This window comes from Schistocerca piceifrons, chromosome 1 (genome assembly GCF_021461385.2).
Source record: "Schistocerca piceifrons isolate TAMUIC-IGC-003096 chromosome 1, iqSchPice1.1, whole genome shotgun sequence".
In the NCBI taxonomy this organism is placed as follows: domain Eukaryota; kingdom Metazoa; phylum Arthropoda; class Insecta; order Orthoptera; family Acrididae; genus Schistocerca; species Schistocerca piceifrons.
Genome location: NC_060138.1, coordinates 899,592,468 through 899,614,703, shown reverse-complemented (window position 1 = coordinate 899,614,703; position 22,236 = coordinate 899,592,468). Strand labels below are relative to the sequence as shown.

Here is a 22,236-nt window from a genome sequence, read left to right as displayed (position 1 = left end):
CACACTATTGTGATGCAATCCTTCAAAAGCTGATGTTATAATTCAGGGTATTTGCTTGTTACATGATATCCTGATTTATGATGGGACATTCTCAAGACCTCGGTGCAGCAATACCATAACAGGAAGTCAAATAAACAATTAATTACAACAGCAACAGCTATATCCAAGATTTATTAAAGTACATGTGTCCACATATTTCCTGAAACACTCTACCATTTCATTTTGTAACAACTATTGTATTCACTAAACACTCATACGTATAACATTTTATTTGCAACAATGTTAAAGATGATGGTATTGTTGCTTCAATTAAGACAAGCACTGAAGTAAAATGTTTCTGATAGGAATTGATTTTATCGGATAAATTCTTTCAAATTATAGCTTTCTTTAAGTTCAGTCTCATTATCCATCAAACTGTGTGTCACTGTGTTTTACCCAGAATGAAACCATCACAGAACCACCTAAATGAGGCAAAAATGCAATTCCTCAGACCACACTGCCAGTTCCAGTCATTACTGTTTAGTTTTTGCATTGTATGGCCCATTGGAGACTTGCCGCTTTATGTGTTGATGTGGGCAATGGCCTTTTCCAAGGTACCCGACTCAGTACCTCCATTGCTTGTAGTTCCCTTCAATGTTTGTCCGGAATGTGGTCGAGGTAGACCTGCATTCATTGATAGTAGCAATTCCTTTCGGGTTTGAAAAGGCCTGAGACTCATCTCAGGTCCCTGTACAGTAGGATCTTTTTGCGACCCCTGTTCTTCTGCATTTGTGCAGGCTTAGACCGTAGATGACAAAAACCATGCATGATGTGATTATATTGAAACCATCATCAATCAGCTGATAGCTGACCGCTTCATTTGCCATCAACTTCTGGAGTACTGTTCAGTTTATCTTTATTATATTATTTTCTTTAAAGGTTTCTTGATTATGATGAAATCTCATACAGTGTGTGGTTGCACCAAAAAAAATTTGAAAACACATTTTTTTGGATTGAATCACTGGATATACAGGCTGAAGCTAAAGAGTGGTATCATTACCAAGCAGATGTGAATGATCTATTTGAGAGTGATTGATGATGTTTAAATATTAGGAACTGAATGATTGGGGTAGTTTATGTTGTAAAAATATGTTAGTCCTCACATCCAAAACTCAATGAATGATGTAGATTTTGAGACCACATAAAGTTATCTAACTCACTACAAGATTCTCATGTATTATGCTTTTTATTGGTAAAATGTTTGAGTGGAGCAAAGACAAAGATGTCTTTTTAAAATTACACAATGATTATTGGTCTTAATTTTCATAGCCAATCAAAGAGTGGTAAATGGACAAATTGGGTATCAAATTCGATTGCATGAGATCTGGTTTTCCAAAAAATAAATAAATTTAACTGAAATTTTGTGGCAGATTGAAACTGTATGCCAGACTGGGACTCAATTGCGGCACATTTGACTGTCATGGACAAGTGCTCTACCATCTGTGCTATTCAAGCATAATTCACAATCTGTTACCACAGCATTATTTCCGCAGTACCCCACCTCTTAACTTCCAATCCTTGCAGAAGTTATCCTGCATACCTGATGGACTAGCACTCCTGAAAAGGCTATAAGTTTGGAAGATCAGGGACAAGGTAATGGTGAAAGTATAGCAGTGAGGACAGGTCGGGAGGCATGCTTGGATAGCTCAGTCAGTAGAGCACTTGCCCGCAAAAGGCAGAGGTCCCAGGTCCTATGGGTTCCAGCCCAATACACATTTTTAATCTGTTACTAAGTTTCAAATCAGCACGTACTCTGAATTTTCACTCTGCAACAATCTGGAAGAGTTTTAATTATTTGAATGTAATCCAGGTAAAATATCCTCTAGTATTTTTTTAAAATTCTAAGTTAAACATTAAACTTTAACTTTTCTGTCAACACCTCATTTGCATTCTCCTTGACCTATATACTCTAATAATAATTTAATACTGATACATATTTAGATCTATTTCATGCTTCCTGAACAAAACATGAAAATAAAACCGTTTAAAAAGTCCAACAATAGAAAATCCACGATGCAATAATGACAGTATTATGAAAAGGATAATTGCCACTCACCATATAGCGGAGCTGTTGAATCAGGCATTTTATGAAATGATTTGTCTACATGTAAGAAATAAATTGGAAGAGAAACAAGAGAGTGATTCATTTGAAACATTTATTGGACATAATGAGTATACATAGTGTATGATATGAATAAGGCTCTAATGTTACTAGAGATACTCAAGGTTTGCATCTTCAGATGCCATGCGTGCCTGATACTGATGAGTGTTGGCTGCCAGACACGCTCAGACTGCGACAAGATCCATTCCAGACTCTACAGGATTGCTGTATGTGAGAGATTGCATGGCTCCCCACAGAAAGCAGTCTAGTCTCAATAAATCCAGTGAATGAAGGGGCCAGGGAACTGGTCTGCCACACCCAATCAACCAGTGCAGGAATTACCTGTTCAAATGCCTACAAACAGCCAGTCCAAAATGAGCAGGTACATCATCATGTTGGAATCAAATGCTGCACCCACATTTTCTGGAACATATTCGAGCAAGCCAGGAAGAACCTGCTGCAGAAAGGTCTGATAATTCATGGCGGTTGTTGCAGTTCCACCTGCTTTTAATTCTTCATTTGATGATTGTTGTCCTCTGTGTCAATGTGCTGCGTTGCTACACTGGCTGAAAAATGGATTGTGGATTCTGACACACACTACTGTAAATCATGCAGCCAACAGGTGCACAGTTGTGTTTCACAGTACTTTAATTTTCACTTTGCACAACCCTGAATATTACACAGTTACATGGCCAGTGCACTATTATTTAACATTCGATAAGCCTCATTAATTGTTAGCAGGCGAAACTCCACATACTGCTACAATAGTTTCCCGTTGAACATCTACGAGCAGTAAAAACATAACCACACAGTTCACAGTTCTTGAAGAACAGTCAGGTACATGGAGCAGACATTGTCACTGTTTTTACACACAGCCTAATTGTTTAACAGTTGTTACTGTTAAGTTGAAGCATTGTTAGTGTCCTAAACAGCACACATTACTCGTCTGAAACTCAGCCATGGACTGACTGTCTTGTGACCAAGAATCTGGCCCTTATATATCATCAAAATAATTGGTACTGAAACTACACATTGTTTAAAATTACATTTACAGAAATTACAATTAAAACTTAACTCATTAAAAGAACTGAATACATCAAAAAACTCCGTCTTTTAAACAGTTCCTTCTATTACAAGTGCTAAGCCAAATTATTTGTTTAAATCATGAAATTAACAAATATAGTTACATAAACAATACTGTTGACAAAACTCTTAATTACTTTGGAATTACTGAAGGGCTGGTTTTGCTAACATGTTTTTGAATAAAGCTAAATAGATACTTTAAGATTACTAGTACTTCATCTTTCAAATGTTTACAATTTTTACAGAATTTATACTTGTTTATATGTCAGCAGTAGAATTTAAGTTACGAAACAATTACTGATTTCACCCTATAACAAAAGATACTAACTAGGAATAGCCAAAATAAATTAGAAAATCAATTACATACATAAAACTATGCACAAAATTAGATCTGGTGTTATTTACTTTACTGACTTAAGTAGTCACCTGCCAAACCCTGGAGAACACCTACGACACCTGCTGGAGAACTGGTATCCTCTGCACTCTTTATATGTGGAGCTTCCGTGGGCGCCTACCCTGTTTTCTTCGGGCATTTTTACAAGACCGAGTTTTCAAGGTGTGTGTGTGGGTTCTGCTTTGTCGGACACCTTTATTCAGGCAAATGGTGTGCCTCAGGGTTCCATCCTGAGTGTCGTCCTCTTTGCTATCATCATTAACCATATCGTAGCCTGTCTCCCACCGGGCATCTGCGGCTCCCTTTTTGTCGATGATTTTGCCATCTATTGCAGTTCTCCATGGACCTGTCTCACTGAGTGGCATCTTCAGTGCTGTCTTGATCATCTTCACCCCTGGAGCATTGCCAATGGCTTTTGCTTTTCCACTGACAAAACTGTCTGTATGAATTACTGGTGGCGCAAATGGTTTCTCCCACCATCTCTACATCTTGGGCCTGATACCCTGTGAACACAGGATTATAAATACAAAATCATGAACAAAGGATTATAAATACAAAATCAAATAAGGCTGAATTGGGAGTAGGTTTAGTAATGAATAAGAAAATTAGAACACAGGTAAGCTGCTATGAACAGTGTGGTGAACACATTATTGTTGCCAAGATAGACATGAGCCCACATCCACCACAATAGTAAAAGTTTATATGCCAATCAGCACAGCAGATGAAGAGATTGAGGAAATGTGTGTTGAGAAAAAGAAATTATTCAGATAGTTAAATGAGATGAGAATTTAATAGTCATGGGGACAGGAATTTGATAGTAGGAAACGGAAGAGAAAGAAACATAGTAGGTGAATACGGACTTGGGGAAAGGAATGAGAGAGGAACCGCCTGGTAGAATTTTGCACATAGCATAATTTAATCATTGCTAACGCTTGGCTTAAGAACCATCAAAGAAGGTTGTATTCACTAGGAGACACCAGATGGTTTCAGATTTTATATAATGACAAGATAGAGATTTCGGAACCAGATTGTAAATTGTAAAACATATTCAGGGGCAGACGTAGACTCTGACCACAATTTATTGTTTATGAACTGTAGATGAAAACTGAAGAAACTGCAAAAAGATGGGAAATTAAGGAGATAGGACCTTGATAAATTGAAAGAATCAGAAGTTGTTGAGAGTTTCAGAGGGAGCACTAGGAAACTATTGACGAGAAAAGAGGAAAGGAGTACAGTAGAAGAAGAATGGATAGCTTTGATTGATGAAATAGTGAAGCCAGCAGAGGATCAAGTAGGTAAAAAGACAGAGGCTAGTAGAAATCCTTGGGTAACACAGGAGATATTGAATTTAATTGATGAAAGAAGAAAATATAAAAACACATTAAATAAATCAGGCAAAAGCAAATACAAACATATAAAAATCTGATTGACAGGAAGTGCAAAATGGCTAAGCAGGAATGGCTAGATTTAGAAGCAAGATAGATACTGCCTACAGGAAAATGAAAGAGACTTTTGGAGAAAAGAGAACCACCTGTATGAATATCAAGAGCTTAGGTGGAAAACCAATCATAAGCAAAGAAAGCTGAAGGGTGGAAGAAGTACATATATAGAGGGTCTGTACAAGTGAGATGTAGTTGAGGGCAATGTTATAGAAAAGAAAGAGAACATAGATGAGATGGGAGAAATGATACTGTTAGAAGAAATTGACAAAGCTCTGAAAGGTCTTAAGTCAAAACAAGGCCCCTGGAGTAGACAATATTGAATTAGAATTACTGATAACCTTGGGAGAGCCAGTCATGACAAAACTCTTTCATCTGGTGAGCAAGGCGTACAAGACAGGCGAAATACCCTCAGACTTCAAGAAGAATATAATAATTCCATTTTCAAAGAAAGCAGGTGCTGACAAATGTGAATATCATTGTACTGCCATTTTAATAAGTCGTGGTTGCAAAATACTAACATGAATTCTGCACAGAAGAATGGAAAAACTGATAGAAGCCGACCTCGGGGAAGATCAGTTTGGATTCTGAAGAGATGTAGGAACACGCAAGGCAGTACTGACCGTATCATTTCTCGTAGAAGATAGGTTAATGAGAGGCAAACCTACATTTATAGCATTTGTAGACCTAGAGAAAGCTTTTGACAATACTGACTTAAATACTCTCTTTGTAATTATGAGGGTAGCAGGGATAAAATACAGGAAGCAAAAGGCTATTTACAACTTGTAAGGGTGGAGGGGCATGAAAGGAAGCAATGGGTGAGAAGGGAGTGGGACAGGCCCTGAAGTTATTCAGTCTGTACATTGAACAAGCATTAAAGGAAACAAAAGAAAGATTTGGAATAGCAATTAAAGACCAGGAAGGAGAAATAAAAATTCTGTCAGAGACAGCAAAGGACATGGAAGACCAAGTGAACAGATGGACAGTGTCTTGAAAGGAGGATGCAAGATGAAGATCAACAGAAGCAAAATGAAGATAATTTCATGTACTTTAATTAAATGAGGTGATGCTGAGGGAATTACATTAGGAAATGAGACACTTAAAATAGTAGACGAGTTTTACTATTTGGGCAGCAAAACGACTGACAGTGGCCAAAGTAGAGAGGATATAAAATGTGGACGGGCAATGACAACAACAGCATTTCTGAAAAATGAAATTTTTTAACATCAAGTATAGATTTAAGTGTCTGGAAGTCTTTCCTGGAAGTATTTGGATGGAGAATAGCCCTGTATGGAAATGACACACAGATGGTAAAGAGTTAAGGCAAGAGGAGAATAGACACTTTTGAATTGGATGGTACTGAAGAATGCTGAAGACTGGCTGGGAAGATCATGTAACTAATGAGGAGGTACTGAATAGAACTGGGGAACAGAGAAATTTGTGACACAACGTGACTAGGAGATGGGACACAATCTGACTAAGAGATGAGATCAGTTGATAGGACACATTCTGAGACATCAAAGGCTCCCCAATTTAGTACTGTTGGGAAGAATGGGGGATAAAAATTGTAGAGGGAGACCAAGAGATGAATACAGAAGCAGATTCAGAAGGATGTAGGTTGCAGTAATTACTCGGAAGATGAAGAGTCTTACACAGGATAGAGTTGCATCGAGACCAGCATCAAACCGGTCTTCGGAACTGAGGACCACAACAATAACTTATCCATGTAATTATAATTACTGATAAACAGAAGCGGAAGAGGAAACGAAATGGTAATTCATGAGTTAAAAAAATATGTGATGTATTTCGTTTGTTATAAAATCAAGACAAATTTACAAAGAACTTCGCCGTACGAGTACACTATTCAATATGACGCTTCCACCCCTCTGACCTGGATGCATGCCCGGACTCAGTTTGGAAGAGAATAAACAAAGCTGTTATATCGTCTCCTGGCCCCCAACTGTTTTAACTGGACCTCGATATCATGGATACTGGCACTGGGGTGCAGTTGACATCAGAGCTGGTCCTAGACGTTTTATTGGTGGCAGATTTGGGGATCTTGGTGTCCACGAGTACCTCAACACCTTGCAGACGGCTCATAGAGGCATGCATCGGGCGTCGGCGAGCATTGTTACAGAATAGGTAACACAAGAGGTCGTACGATGTCCATGTCATACTGTTGTGCCATCAGAATTCCCTCAATCAATACAAGCCAGATCGCCAGATCGCTGATGATGGTCATCTGGGGGAGTGGAGGGGGTTAGTGCAAAACTGCAATTGATCACTGAACATAATGAAATCCCATTCATCAGCATTCTGTCCTTCTTGGTCACGCCATTACTCCAAACAACAATGTTTATGTTGTGGTGTTAACAACAGTCTATGCATGGGATGGTAACTTGCAAGTCCAGCTGCTGCTAATCTCCGAGCAGTGTATAGAACAACAAAGAATGTTGCAGGGAGTCCAACACTTGTTCTCAGATGACAGGCACAGAAGTAAAGGGGTTACGATGTGCTTGGTGCATAATACCACAATCGGGCCACTATCACATCTGAATGCCCATCAAATCTGGATATAGCACGATTCGATCAGCCAGCCAAGTGGAGACAGACAGTGAGCCCCCCCTTTCAAACGTATTAGGTTAGGTCAGTTCTGATAATGCTGTCTCACATGAATACACAGCATCTGTGTATCCAAAGTACTCAACTTTTGATGCCATTTTCGCTTGTTATAAACCCTAAAAGGCCTGGTAACAATAGTAAACACAAACAAAACTAATGTGCTCTGGTGTCCATTCTATTTGTTGCAGAGAATTGCAATGCTAATCATTAATGCTAAAGACTTTGATGGTATACGTGAACCAAGTTATATTGTCATCTGACGATATCATCTGCATGCTTTGCTTTGTTTGTTGGCAGTGTATATATTAAGGGGCTCCGGAATGCCCTATACTTGCAATGTTAAAATAACGCTTATAAATTACATCTTTCCTCACAAAGTATTTGAGGTAGGAAGTTGAACTTTTTACAGATTATTTATTGGGATATGGGCTACAACTTAACACAGGGATTTTACAAAATTTTAGTTCAGTTATTAAAGACGATTTTTTTTCAATTGTAATGAAAATTCACAACATTTTTTTGCAATTTTTTATTTATATATTCAAAAATATACAGTTTTTTGGAAAAAGGCTGTGTTAAATTATGCAGAAGGTACTGTGTAACATTTACTGAAAGTTTGAAACAAATATGTTTGGAAGATCCTTAGAAAACATGTAATTAGTATGAGAAAATAAAAGTTTTGGGAATCGAGCGACAAAGATTGGATTAACTTTTTAGTGCATTCCAGGTCCATAGGATGGATTATCTTCATCCTCTGCAAACTCCTCCTCCAGCTTCCTCTTGTTCCTCCTCCTGTTTACTCTTGCTTGTATTTCTAGACTCTTTACAGCCCTGTCTGCAGCCCGAAGGCGTTCCTTGTCTAAAGCAAGCATCGCTCGTTGTTGTGTTCGTAGATTTTGCTACCATTTTCTTCAGTTGCAGTTACTGCAACACTGTTCCAAAAGGTGGTCATGTATGAACACTTATCACATTTCAGTTGTATTTCACTAGCAAGTCCTACGTGCTTTATTATGGAGAGTTCCAGACCAACTTCACTACAATGAATACATCTTACACAGTTTGAAAAAATTCCTTTGAGAACCGACATATCAAATATTTCATTCACATCCAATTCGCCCATAAAACATTCATAGTTTTCACTCATTGAACCAAGCTTCTTCTGTGAAGTATTTTCTTTCCCACTTTGACTGCTATGGACAGGTGTACTTGAGAGGTTAGGTTCACTCACTTGGTTATCGTCTTTATTGTTTACAGTAATAACACATACCTTTGGCTTTCCAACATTTCTCCTTTTCTTAAAAGCCTTCAGAGGATTTCTAATAACTTTACTTTTACTCATTATTATACTTCAACAAAACAGAGACTCAAGAAACAGAATTAATTACGAATATTTTCGAGATAACGACAGAGTAAATAAACATGAAACAATCGACAATCACACCAGCGATATATATTGAACCATCACAGGTTAGCCACAACACATACTTTATCTCACATCACTAAAATGTACCTGATGAACACGGACGTTAATAACACCATTTGACAGCAGTTTAACAGTGCCACAGTGGGTCACGCCCATGTAGAACACATTTCAAAAAAAATTTAAAAATAGTTGTAGTCTTCGGAATTGAATAAATTATATATCTATTAAAAGGTAATAGTCTGCAGATCCAGAAAACGCAAAAAAGTAAAAATTGAACTTTTCATGATTTTGAACCTTTCCGGAGCCCCTTAAACCCATTTCATTTCAAGTGGCTAAGTAGATTGCAAGGAATTGGGAGCATCAGACTATACCTTATTAGAAAGATTTAAATACCAGTGATATCTCATTTAAAGTAAAGGCATTTTGTAAAGTTTTTCCCTCAGAATGAAGTTTCTTATTTAAGAGAGACTAGTAGTGTCTCAGCAACTGAAGTTATGAGCAACCGAAGAATTGTTGTTTGGGGATTGATAAAAGTTTTGCATGTACTTTTTTCCAGAGGAATTAGGAAAGTATAACATGAAAATAGATCAGCATTGTAATAAACTGTGCAAATGATGGTATCGTTACTGCCACAGAAAGGATATCCTATGAACAGCATATGAAGTATGTTAAAAAAGATTTTAAGAACAAAATCAAAGTTAATTTTTTAAAATTGTAAATGTATACCTTACCAAAACTAAGAAACCCTGAACAAGAAGAGAATTTTATCATCTGAAACTTGACAGTACATTACAACCGCAATCCTTGATCAGTTGTCTGCAGTTACCTCTAATGCTGGTGTTCAAACTAACTGCCATCATGCAGACAATGCACCTGAAAATTATGATGGACACTGCTGGACGCAGACCTTAATGTCACTTTTGGCATTTCTGTACAGGTGATATTCTCCTGCAGGTCCATAAATGCTCGTGGTATATTGGTGAACACTGTAGACTTGCGGTGCCCCAAAGGGAAAAGTGGCATCAGGTCTGGTTACCTAGTCGACCATTCCACCAGACTCCGTCTGCCAGTCTAACACTCAGGAAAAACCTCACCCAGGAGTCGGCAGATGCTTTGTCCAAAGTGTGAAGGTGCACCGTATTGCTGGGAGGAAAACCTACATCTCTGTCAATGAGGCAGATTGTCCAAATAGAGCATTAACGGGATGATGTATGTAGCGTGCAGCATGTGTGTGCTGTTAAAAAATATGGGACCAATGAGGACGTCTCCAGGTATACCACACCACACACTGCCTTGACAGTAAGACTAGGATCGTCATTTGCCCACTAGATTGCATCATGTCTCTTCACCCTCCTGTACAGGTGGAAACTGGCTTCATTGCAAAAGACAATGTCAGCTTCAAAGTTCTGTTGCTGTTTGCATCTTTCTTCAAACCATTCACAGAACTGCACCTGCCTGTCAGTATGATCATCATCGAGTTCTTACACATAATGGTTTTGATATGCATGATAATGATTATAGAGGACAGTATCCTGGACAATGAGACTCAGCTGATGCCGCAGTCCCGTGCCACGTTCCTTGTTGACAGAGTTGGACTCAGTATCACCTTAGCTAGTACGGCTACCGATTGCATATCCGCTGTTGGTGTGCGAGGTCTTCCAGAATGTCTTGTCATCAATGCTGAACAGTTCCATTAAATGACCAGTCATTCTGCTGCTGCTTCCTGTTGAATCATGCTTGCCACATGGATGGGAACGATTACCATCTTCTCCTGATGTGTGTACATTGCTGTACAAGCCACTACCCTCCAGAACAGCGTGACACCACACAACTGTGTTAATTGATGGCCTGTTAATACACTACATTAATACATTTCCTACAGACAACTGGCCTTGTGGTACTACACACTGCATGCAACTAATAATTTTGGCTGTGTGAGGCTGGGGTGGTGGTGGGGGAGGGGGGGGGGTCATCGCTCTTGTTGTAGTTGTCACTATCTCCGCTAATACCATATTTGTCATGTGAGACATGACTTTTGTATCACTCTGTATACTGTATCTGCAAGTACTCATTAATGCACTTTTATTTCCCTGTCCAAAGCATTCAATTTTCCCAACTAACCTAGTTTGATGTCCAAATTATGTTGGAAATCTGATTATATTATGTTGTGTCCACTAATTTATACCACTCTATTCAGATCGAAATTTGTTCTCTGTTTATTGACAGCAAAGGACAATTTCTTGCTTCCAGTTTTCTAGATGTGAAAGAAAACACCAGTTTTTGCACTGATTCCATGACGTTCCAACTTAAATAAGTGTGTTTTTATTAAATTTATGCAGTTAATATTCACATTAAGTTTTAGATTGACATTGTTATGTATAACTAGTATTTAAATGTAATATGTTGCAGCGCAAAGCTGGTCGATTCTATCCAACGCGATTGGCACTCAATCTCGCATCTGGCCAAAGCAAGATATTGACAGAGGCTGCGGCTGAAGGCTACATCGTTGTTGAAACAAATTATCGTGTATATGCATACACCAGTTCCAATTTACAAGTGGCACTTGTTGGCCTCTTTTGTGAACTTTTATACAGGTATTATTTTGTCACACAGAAATTTTTTAATGTTTAAGATCTGTGTCAGACTAGTAAATAAGAAATAGAAATTATTATATGAACAAGTTATCATATTTTGAAATAAAAGTTCTTTTTCAAGTTCTATTAATTTATCACATTTTTCTCAGATTACTGTGTATCAAAAAGAAAGTTTAGTCAAGAAAATATTTAATTATAACACACACAAAAGTAAATTATATTATCCTAGCTTTTGAAACTGTTGGCACATTTCTCAGGGAGTAGAGAAGGGTACATAGGGGAAGAGGATAAAATAAGAGTCAATCACTCTGCCCCTTTCTAACCTTTCCCAGCCCCCCTCCCACTCCGAAGAAGTAACTCATAGTTCCAAAAAAACTATGATAATGTTGTGTACTTCTTATTTTAATTGTGCCTATCAGCAATACTGAATATTTTGCCTCCTGTAGAAATATTCTGGAGGGCATAACATATCCATGAAAATGTCAATTAAACTCCTTTCATTTCGAGAATGGTATCTAAGGAGGTCTTATGGAGTTGCAACTGTCATATCTAAAGATAGAGCCAGGGATTATTTATATATACAAAGATGTGACTTACCAAACGAAAGCGCTGGCAGGTCGATAGACACACAAACACACACACAAAATTCAAGCTTTCGCAACCAACCAACGGTTGCTTCATCAGGAAAGAGGGAAGGAGAGGGAAGGACAAAAGGATGTGGGTTTTAAGGGAGAGGGTAAGGAGTCATTCCAATTCCGGGAGCGGAAAGACTTACCTTAGGGGGAAAAAAGGACAGGTATACACTCGCGCGCACACGCGCCCACACACACACACACACACACACACACACACACACACACACACACACACATCCAACTGCACATACACATGTCTGGATAATTGGATATGTGTATACCTGTCCTTTTTTCCCCCTAAGGTAAGTCTTTCTGCTCCCAGAACATTTCACGTAAGTCACATGCAATGAAAATCTGTAACGCAACCATCTGTGTGTGGCGTGTTTATAATTATGTTTTATTTATATTTTAGGACAATTAATCTATAAAAACACACCAAATGTCAGAAAGAAAGCGTGTAAACCATCTGATGATGAATCACGATGATTAGAAACCGGTAATGGTTTCCTTTGAATAAAGGAACTCAAAGTAAATTTGTGGCTGGTTGCTGTCCCAACACCATCATCATCATCATCATCATCATGTTTATTTGCATACCCTGTCACAAAGGGTATTAGTTCAGTACTTTTCAAGAATCTGTTTTTCTTGAGACTCTTAATCCCTACATTAAAATAAACCATTACGGTGATATTTGTGCTGCTTGGTGCTTCCTCCACTGATGACAACATATCTTTCCTCATTATGCAGTCAGATCTCAATACTGATGGGCTACCATGACAGTTGTGACAATTATAACAGCTTCTTGTTATAACCCTTTTATACGTCATCTAGATATGCATCATAAGGGGCCACTCAAAAGAAAATGAGACAGATGGTATAAAGACCAGTAAACTGTTTATTGTTTCAAAAGTAATTGTCATAATTGTTAATACATTTATCCCATTGTAAGACAAAACAGTCAGCGCCTTTGTGAAAAACTGTTCAGTTGCCTACAGAACCATGATTGTACCCAGGCATACACCTCTTTATCAAAAGCAAATTGACAGCCACAAATGTCTTTCTCCAGGGCTCCAAAAACTTTGAAATTGCATGGCAGAAATCAGAATTATGTGGCGGACATGAAAGGGCTTCCCAGCAAAACTACTCTAGAATAGTCAAAACAACCTTGGCAACGTGAGTGCAGCCCACATCCTCCATACAATCCTGTCCCTCCCCAAGTGATATCCATGTTTTTGAAGCCCCGAAGAAAGACATTCATGGCTTTCGATGAAATCATATTTCAGATTTCCTAAGTTCATCTGTTTACGTTAAGCAACTACAAAACCTGTAAATTTTGACTTGCTTTGTCTCTCCTATGAGCCTCCATGGGAGCCTGTGTCGATTATTTTTCTGGAAGCTCGTGTTGATTCTTTTTCTTTGCACATGTATACTGTAGGTTACGTCTAGCAATTACAATTTAAATTGAGTCATGCAACAAGCTAGGAAGAGCTTGAGGAAATTCAGGCAGGAAGAGTCCTCTAACAAATTACAGAAAAAAATGTTAAAGGTTAAATACTATCTTGGTCCTACTGGAATCATAATGTTATCCTAAAATAAAACCAAGATGTGTATGGAAGAAGGTTGTACAAGATTATTTACCACCATGTCTAATTCAAATTTTTTTAATGCATACATTGTGGTCTTCAATCCTTCGGGACCTTTTATCATATGTACACTTAGCTATGCTGTCTAAAATGGGCAGTATATTTTTTGAAACGTGTTGTTGAAGATTATCATTGTACAGCCCACAGCAGAGTTTCACTGCCTGCATGTCAGCTTAAGAATTCCTGTACCATTTTCTAGGTTGCCCCAGTCCTATTTTATGTATCTTCTCTTCCAATTCTTTTCTTACCATTTCCTACAACTTAGACCTTTCTTTCCCATGAATGTTATAACATAGGTTTTTAAATCCTGCCTGTCACATGTCATTAATGTGTTGTCATCTCTTACTCAGTACAGCTCTCCAATCTTATCCATCTCATGGGGGAGGATTTTTGGCAGTGAAATGTATTCAGCTGCCCCCGTACCCAAATTACGGAATAGTTGTTTACAACATTCAAGGCATGTTACTTGTGTTCTGCTTAAATTACAATACCAAGATGTGTCCAGTATGCTTGTAAAAGTGTTCTACAGATGAATAAATCTTCTGCTGCTGCTGCTGCTACTACTACTACTACTACTACTGAGCTAATAGATATGATCAGTAATATATGGTTGGCTCTCCTAACAATTTTCTGTTTGTTTGAGGTCAAAATGAGCACATGAAAACAAGCATTTGCACTTTACTGTTGGTATAAGATAGTACTGTATTGAAGATGACATTTATTACTTTTTTATATTTTCTCATACATGTACCTCAGTGAAACAGATAGCTGTACTGTAGGTGCAACCACAACAGAGAGGTATCTGTTGAGAGACCAGACAAAAGTGTGGTTCCTGAAGAGGGGCAGCAGCCTTTTCCATAGTTGCATGGGCAACAGTCTGGATGATTGACTGATCTGGCCTTGTAACATCAACCAAAATGACCGTGCTGGTACTGCGATATAGTGGGAATTAGTGACAGGAGGAACAAGACATGTGGTCAGTGAATACAGGGTTATAAAATCAAAATCAAATAGGGGTAATGCAGGAATAGGGTTAATAATGAATTAAAAAAATAGGAGCACGGGTCAGCTGCTACGAACAGCATAGTGAACACATTATTATAGCCAAGGTAGACACAAAGCCCACACCTACCACAGTAGTACAAGTTTATATGCCAACTAGCTCTTCAGATGACTAAGAGACTGAATAAATATATGATGAGTTAAAAGAAATTATTCAGATAGTGAAGGGAGATGAAAATGTAATAGTCATGGGGGACTGGAATTCAATAGTAGGAAAAGGGAGAGAAGGAAAAGTAGTAGGTCAATATGGAATGGGGCTAAGGAATGAAAGAGGAAAGCACCTTGTGGAATTTTGCACAGACCATAACTTAATCATAGCTGACACTTAGTTTAAGAATCATGAAAGGAGGTTGTATACGTGGAAGAGGCTTGGAGACACTGGAAGGTTTCAGAGAGATTATATAATGGTAAAACAGAGATTTAGGAACCAGGTTTTAAATTGTAAGACATTTCCAGGGGCAGATATGGACTGTATATAAAACCGAAGAAACTGCAAAAAGATAGAAATTTAAGGAGATGGGACTTGGATAAACTGAAAGAACAAGGTTGTACAGAGTTTCGGAGAGAACATTAGGGAACGATTGACAGGGATAGGGAAAAGAAATACAGCAGAAGAAGAATGAGTAGCTCTGAGAGATGAAATCATGAAGGCAGCACAGATGATCAAGTAGGTAAAAAGACGAGGGCTAGTAGAAATCCTTGTGTAACAGAAGAGATATTTAATGTAATTGATGAAAGGAGAAAATATATAAATGCAGTAAATGAAGCAGGCAAAAAGTAATACAAACGTCTCAAAAAAGAGATCAACAGGAAGTGCAAAATGGCTGAGCAGGGATGGCTAGAGGACAAATGTAAGAAAGTAGAGGCTTATATCACTAGGGGTAAGATAGATACTGCCTACAGGAAAATTAGAGAGATCTTTGGAGAAAAGAGAACCACTTTTATGATGATCAAGAGCTCAGATGGAAAGCCATTTCTACGCAAATAAGGGAAAGTGGAAAGGTGTAATGAGTATATAGAGGGTCTATGCAAGGGCAGTGTACTTGAGGGCAATATTATTGAAATGGAAGAGGATGTAAGTGAAGACAAAATGGGAGATATGATACTGCTTTAAGAATTTGACAGAGCACTCGAGGTCACGGGAGTAGACAACTTCCATTAGAACTACTGATACCCTTGGAAGAGCCAGCCCTGACAAAACTCAACCATCTGGTGAGCAAGATATATGAGCCAGGTGAAATACCGTCAGACTTCAAGAAGAATATAATAATTCCAATCCCAAAGAAGGTAGGTTGATAAATCACACCTGCAAAATACAGATATGAATTCTTTACAGGCGAATGGAAAAACTGGTAGAAGCCAACCTAGTGGAAGATCAGTTTGGATTCTGTATAAATGTCGGAACACGTGAGGCAGTACTGACCTACGACTTATCTTAGAAGGTAGATTAAGAAAAGGCAAACCTAAGTTTCTCGCATTTGTAGTGTTAGGAAAAGCCTTTGATAATGTTGACTGGAATACTCTCTTTCAAATTCTGAAGGTTTCAGGGATCAAATACAGGGAGTGAAAGGCTATTTACAATTTGTACAGAAACCAGATGGCTGTTATAAGAGTCGAGGAGCATGGAAGGGAAGCAGTGGTTGGGAAGGGAGTGAGACAGGGTTGTAGCCTATCCCAGATGTTATTCAGTCAACATATTGAGCAAGCATTAAAGGAAACAAAAGAAAAATTTGGAGTAGGAATTAAAATCCATGGAGAGGAGATAAAAACATTGAGGTTCACTGATGACATTGTAATTGTATCGGAGACAGCAAAGGACTTTGAAGAGCAGCTGTACGGAATGGACGGTCTTGAAAGAGGGATATAAGATAAACATCAACAAAAGCAAAATGAGGATAATGGGATGTAGTCGAATTAAATCAGGCGATGCTGAGGGAATTAGATTAGGAAATGAGACACTTAAAGTAGTAGATGAATTTTGCTATTTAGGGAGCAAAATAATTGATGATGGTCGAAGTAGAGAGGATATAAAATGTAGACTGGCAATGGCAAGAAAAGCGTTTCTGAAGAAGGGAAATTTGCTAACATCAAGTATAGATTTCAGTGTCAGGAAGTGATTTCTGAAAGTATTTCTATGGAGTGTAGCCATGTATGGAAGTGAAGAGAATAGAAGCTTTCGAAATGTGGTGGTACAGAAGAATGCTGAAGATTAGATGCGTAGATCATGTAAAATAATGAGGAGATATTGAATAGAATTGGGGAGAAGAGGAATCTGTGGCACAATTTGACTAGAAGAAGTGATTGGGTGGTAGGACATGTTATGAGGCATGAAGGGGGCCACCAATTTAGTATTGGAGGGGAGTGCGGATGGTAAAAATCATAAGAGGGAGACCAAGTGATGAATACGCTAAGCAGATTCAGAAGGATGTAAGGTGCAGTAGTTACTTGGAGATGAAGAAGCTTGCACAGGATAGAGTAGCATGGAGATTTGCATCAAACCAGAGTCAGGACTGAAGACTTCAACAACAACACAAAAAAGCCCCGGTAGTAATGCAGTCTGTTTATTCAGCTAATTCAGGTGCTAACAGGAGATACAATTGTACAATAGTGATTCTAAAGGAATACAAAATAATCAGTTGTAAGGGTTTTATAATTGGATACAATATATTATCACATTACCTTTCTTGGTATTTACCTATATTGTTAGTGTTAATGTATTGGATTCATTCAACATTTCTACATTGCTTAATGTGCACTGAATGAAACATTGCTTCTGTGTTTACAGGTTCCCAAATTTGGCTGTGGGCATACTGACTCGAGACTCAGTCCGTCAGGCTTTACGTTCAGGCATCACAGCTGATCAGATAATTGGATTTCTTAGGTTGCATGCCCACCCTCGCATGATTGCAGCAGGGCCACCAACACTTCCTCCTACAATTGTTGATCAGATAAAATTGTGGGAGAATGAGCGGAATCGTTTCAGTTACACAGAGGGTGTACTTTACAGCCAGTTTCTTTCCCAAGCAGATTATGAAGTGGTGCGTGATCACGCACAAGAGTTAGGAGTGTTAATATGGAGTAGTACTGCAAGAAGGACTATTATTGTCACAAGAGTGGGACATGATGATGTGAAAAAATTCTGGAAACGGTACTCTAAAGGTGGTGGGTGAAATAAGTACTGAAAATATGCTTCAGTCACTCGCATCCTTATAATTTAGTGGTAATGAGAAATTAAAAAATGTTCTCAAACTGCCAAAAAAACCAATCAGTCATTGTTATCTGAAATACAAAGTTGCTGGAACATTGTCTTGTACTTGTTTGTTATTGTCATATGCAGCGCATAAAAGTGTGAAAACAGAGTTAACAATTATGATGTAAATGGTGATTCTCTATTTGTTTTGAAAGTTTTTTTCTGCAATGAGAGTGTAATTTTGTTTTTAATGTTATCAAAGAACATGAATTACTGAAGCGTCTTAATTGCAGTAGATTGGCCTTATCCTTCATTGTCAGAACTGCAGATTTGGATGGCTGATTAGTAGTAGAAGTGGGAATTACATCAAAATGTTAGAAATAGCATCAATCAAACTGCAGTAGCCCATTACAAACACTACTGTTAAGTGTTTGAAATGTAATTGGAAAGGCAAGAAGCACGTGTTATGCAAATAGAATTACTAATTGTCAGGTTAGAATCAGAACCATATGATCAGACATGAAGTAAGTACCTGGCCAACAGTGCAAGGCCAGGGCTATAAAGTCAATGCATACTAAAAATGTACCCCCCCCCCCCCCCCTGGATAAGTCAGATACAAACAAGCACTTTCTGAATATAGCAGGTGAATTAAATGAAAACTTAGTTTCTCTGGGCCCGCCCGTTTGGCCGTGCGGTCTAAAGCACGGCTTTCCGGGCGGGAAGAAGCGCCGGTCCCCGGCACGTATGTGTCAAGATCCGATGAGCCGTCTGTGGATGGGTTTTAGGTGGTTTTCCATCTGCCTCGGCAAATGCGGGCTGGTTCCCCCTATTCCGCTTCAGCTACACTATGTCGGCGATTGCTGCGCAAACAAGTTCTCCACGTACGCGTACACCACCATTACTCTACCACGCAAACATAGGGGTTACACTTGTCTGGTGTGAGACGTTCCCTGGGCGGGCGGGGGGATCCACCGGTGGCCAAACCGAACAATAACCCTGGATTCGGTGTGGGGCGTGCACTGATAGTCGTCGTAGGGTTGCGGACCACTGTGGCTGCGGCGGGGATGGAGCCTCTCTGTCGTTTCTAGGTCCGCGGTTAACATAACATAGTTTCTCTGGGAATTATTTAAATCTCTTAGAAAATGGCTGCTGTCTGAAATATACTTCCGTGATAATGAAAAGGGGAGGCTGGGTCAATAACTGAATTACTGAAGACTGATGTATCATATGTATGTTGGGATGTCGGTGACAATATAAAAGTACTGTGCAGCACACATTAGCCAGGTAATTAGCCATGTTTGTAACTTTTTCTTTTGACGTGGTCAGTTTCGTGGAAGATTAAAGTACTTCATAATGAACCTGCTTTAAATAAAGGAGAAAGGGATAATGACAATTTTAGACCTTTTGTTTCGCCATGGGTGTTTGCTAAAGTCATTGAAAAGGCCAATAGATACATGCAATTTATTGTTTCAGTTCAAGTAATTTGCTGTCAGATGTACAGTTTGTTTTTAGAAGTGATTTAACAGCACAAAATGCTATGGATTCTTTTTCTCTGTGAGACACTGGATGGGTTAAACAAAAGGTTGTGAATGTTAGGTGTCTGATTTTATTATTGGTTGTGTTGATCACAAAAATATTACTGCAGCAGTTCAGCAAATGTCTGTGCATCTTGGTGCATCACAACAGTGACAAGAAACGGGATCATAGTGTTGGTCGCACTGCATAGTTGTTGTCTGATGAGCAGTAGCTATGATTACAGTCAGCTGCTGGGGCATCATTGTGGAACTAATTAATAGCCTCTGTCCCATGTTCTTATTCAGTGATTCTACCAACTCATGGATTTTATAAAATATTTTCTATGTAATTTTTGTTGATGGATTTAGTGATTGCTCATCAACAAATTAATTCTTCTTAAATCTTGATAAAGATAGTACTGATTATAGGTTGCGCACTGTGCCATAACCTTGGCTGTTGACCTTATTGTCAGTAACTTTTGTTTCAAAATTTGTTAATTTCTTCTTGATTTATGTTCAATAAATTTTTCATATTTAGATTTTATTGATTGTACGGCACAGAAATATAGCATGGTTGCCAGACTGAAGTTGTCTCTAGTTTGGTATGATGATGTGTATATTTGGATTATGATTGCCATTATTTTTATATTTTGAACTGTTGCTTCTTGATTCAATGTTCAGATGACCTTGTTAAATTTTTCATTCTCTGCTGTGGACTACTTCATCTCTGGAACTTCTCCTGTACTGGAAGCTGTAAAGTTTTCTTACACTCCAACTTTCTGCTAAAGAATTAAAAACACTTCTGTATAAATACTGATACATTGATCCTTCCTTTACAATCTGGAATCACTCCATTTGTGAGGGTACTCAATGTTCCATGGCACATGGTGCACCTTCAGGACTCTGAAACAGAGAAAACTAACTGGTACTCCTAAGTGCAGTAGAGCACCTGTCATCATTCTGCCTTGCAGACATGCCGCTCCATCCAAACCTGTGTAAACATGCAAATAAGGATAAACTTCCAAACAATAGTTGTGTCTAAAGTAAACACTTAACTAATAAAAGTACACTCGAATGTCGCAAATGTTATTTGTCGGTTGTGCAGACATTGGGTTACATCATTTTCTCAAACTACATGTTACATTACACCTTTCATCAAAGATTTTAATATGCTTCGTATATTTTTGTAATTGGCTTTATACTCCCTTAACACATAAATGATAGCTCACATTACAAGAAAACCGTCTATCATGGCATATTACCACATAACTGTTTTTCAACCTTTAACTTACAGTGTGACCAGTTAGATCTTAATTGATCACCTTGTTGGCAATGTGGAAGCTGTTTATTAAAGTCATGTTCTTATACTTTGCCAGAAATGTCACACACAAGGTCAATTTACTGGAAGCCATTAAAGTAGAATTCTTTTGAATACACAATTTCTGCATTTGTTCCCTCCACTGCTCAAAATGTCATATCCTGTCACAGGATAGAGGGAAGTTAGAGAGTTTGTGGTCAGTCAGTGAGGAGCAAATGCAGAAAGACAGATTCCCAGTGAAGGCAGGTTAACAACATGGATCAGCACCAAACACTGTCACAGGGCACCTATGAGATGCATGGATTCTCTGACTCAATAGGATGCTTGCAGCAGGAGACTCATGGAATCCTGGGTCTGATTAACACTATTTATTTGGGGTCAGAGTAGCTACTACATTGAAGGGTTATTCTAAAAAACGCAACACAAGGCAGCTGGTTGCACAACAGAAATCAGTGTCTGAAGCCATGGGGGCAGATGCTAACAGAAGTATCTAACAGTAGCAGCACATTAAGTACAAATGTGAATGTGAGAGTAGCACTCCAAGTGAGAAAAACAGGTATGTCTGAGCTTACCAAGGCTGGTCACGAGCAACACAGAGTCGGTGCCCCAGCTATCTGATTGAGAACTCCCTCAGAATACAAAAACATGGGGTTTTTAAAGAACCTTGGTGGTGCACTGTTCCTCCCTTCCTATAGTCGACCCACCAGTCCACTAGCACTTAACAAGATTTGGCCAATCTGGTGAGTCACTCTGCACCTCCAGGATGCTTCTGGCCAACCACATTTAGGTTCCTTCCCTACTCCTACTCAGTAGGTAAGGTTGCTTCTGGATTTTACATTAACAGACTACATGTTTGGTATTGACAGCGTTCAGCTGAAAGCTAAATGTCACTGTCACTCTTATTATGGCCAGCAACAAGTGTTTTACGTCACTTGGCCCCGCCCTCTGTGGTTCTGTAGGCAGGGGATGCAGTAGTAGCACTCTAACTTGTGTAAACCCACTGAAATTGCAGCTTGCAGGAGAATCATGCTAAGATGTGCCTTTCCGTGGCCATCTTCTACTGTGATGCCTTACAACAGCATCTACCATAGGTTGTGGATGGAGTTTCCAGTTAATTCTCGAATTGAAACTTTCCCCCGATACAGCTGCCCAAAGTGTATGGGCACTAGGACTCTAATG

The 22,236-nt window shown here is 38.7% G+C and overlaps 1 protein-coding gene across 1 annotated transcript in view; it reads left to right on the top strand.

Moving 5' to 3' along the window:
* LOC124717003 (general transcription factor IIH subunit 4) overlaps positions 1-18,508 on the top strand; it is a 128,056-nt gene extending 109,548 nt beyond the window's left edge. The window contains exons 7-8 of the mRNA XM_047243633.1: positions 11,511-11,695; positions 17,821-18,508. Coding sequence (XP_047099589.1) covers positions 11,511-11,695; positions 17,821-18,205 — 570 coding nt within the window. The 3' untranslated portion in view covers positions 18,206-18,508. The remainder of the gene's footprint in view (positions 1-11,510; positions 11,696-17,820) is intronic.
* Positions 18,509-22,236: the final 3,728 nt, after the last annotated feature.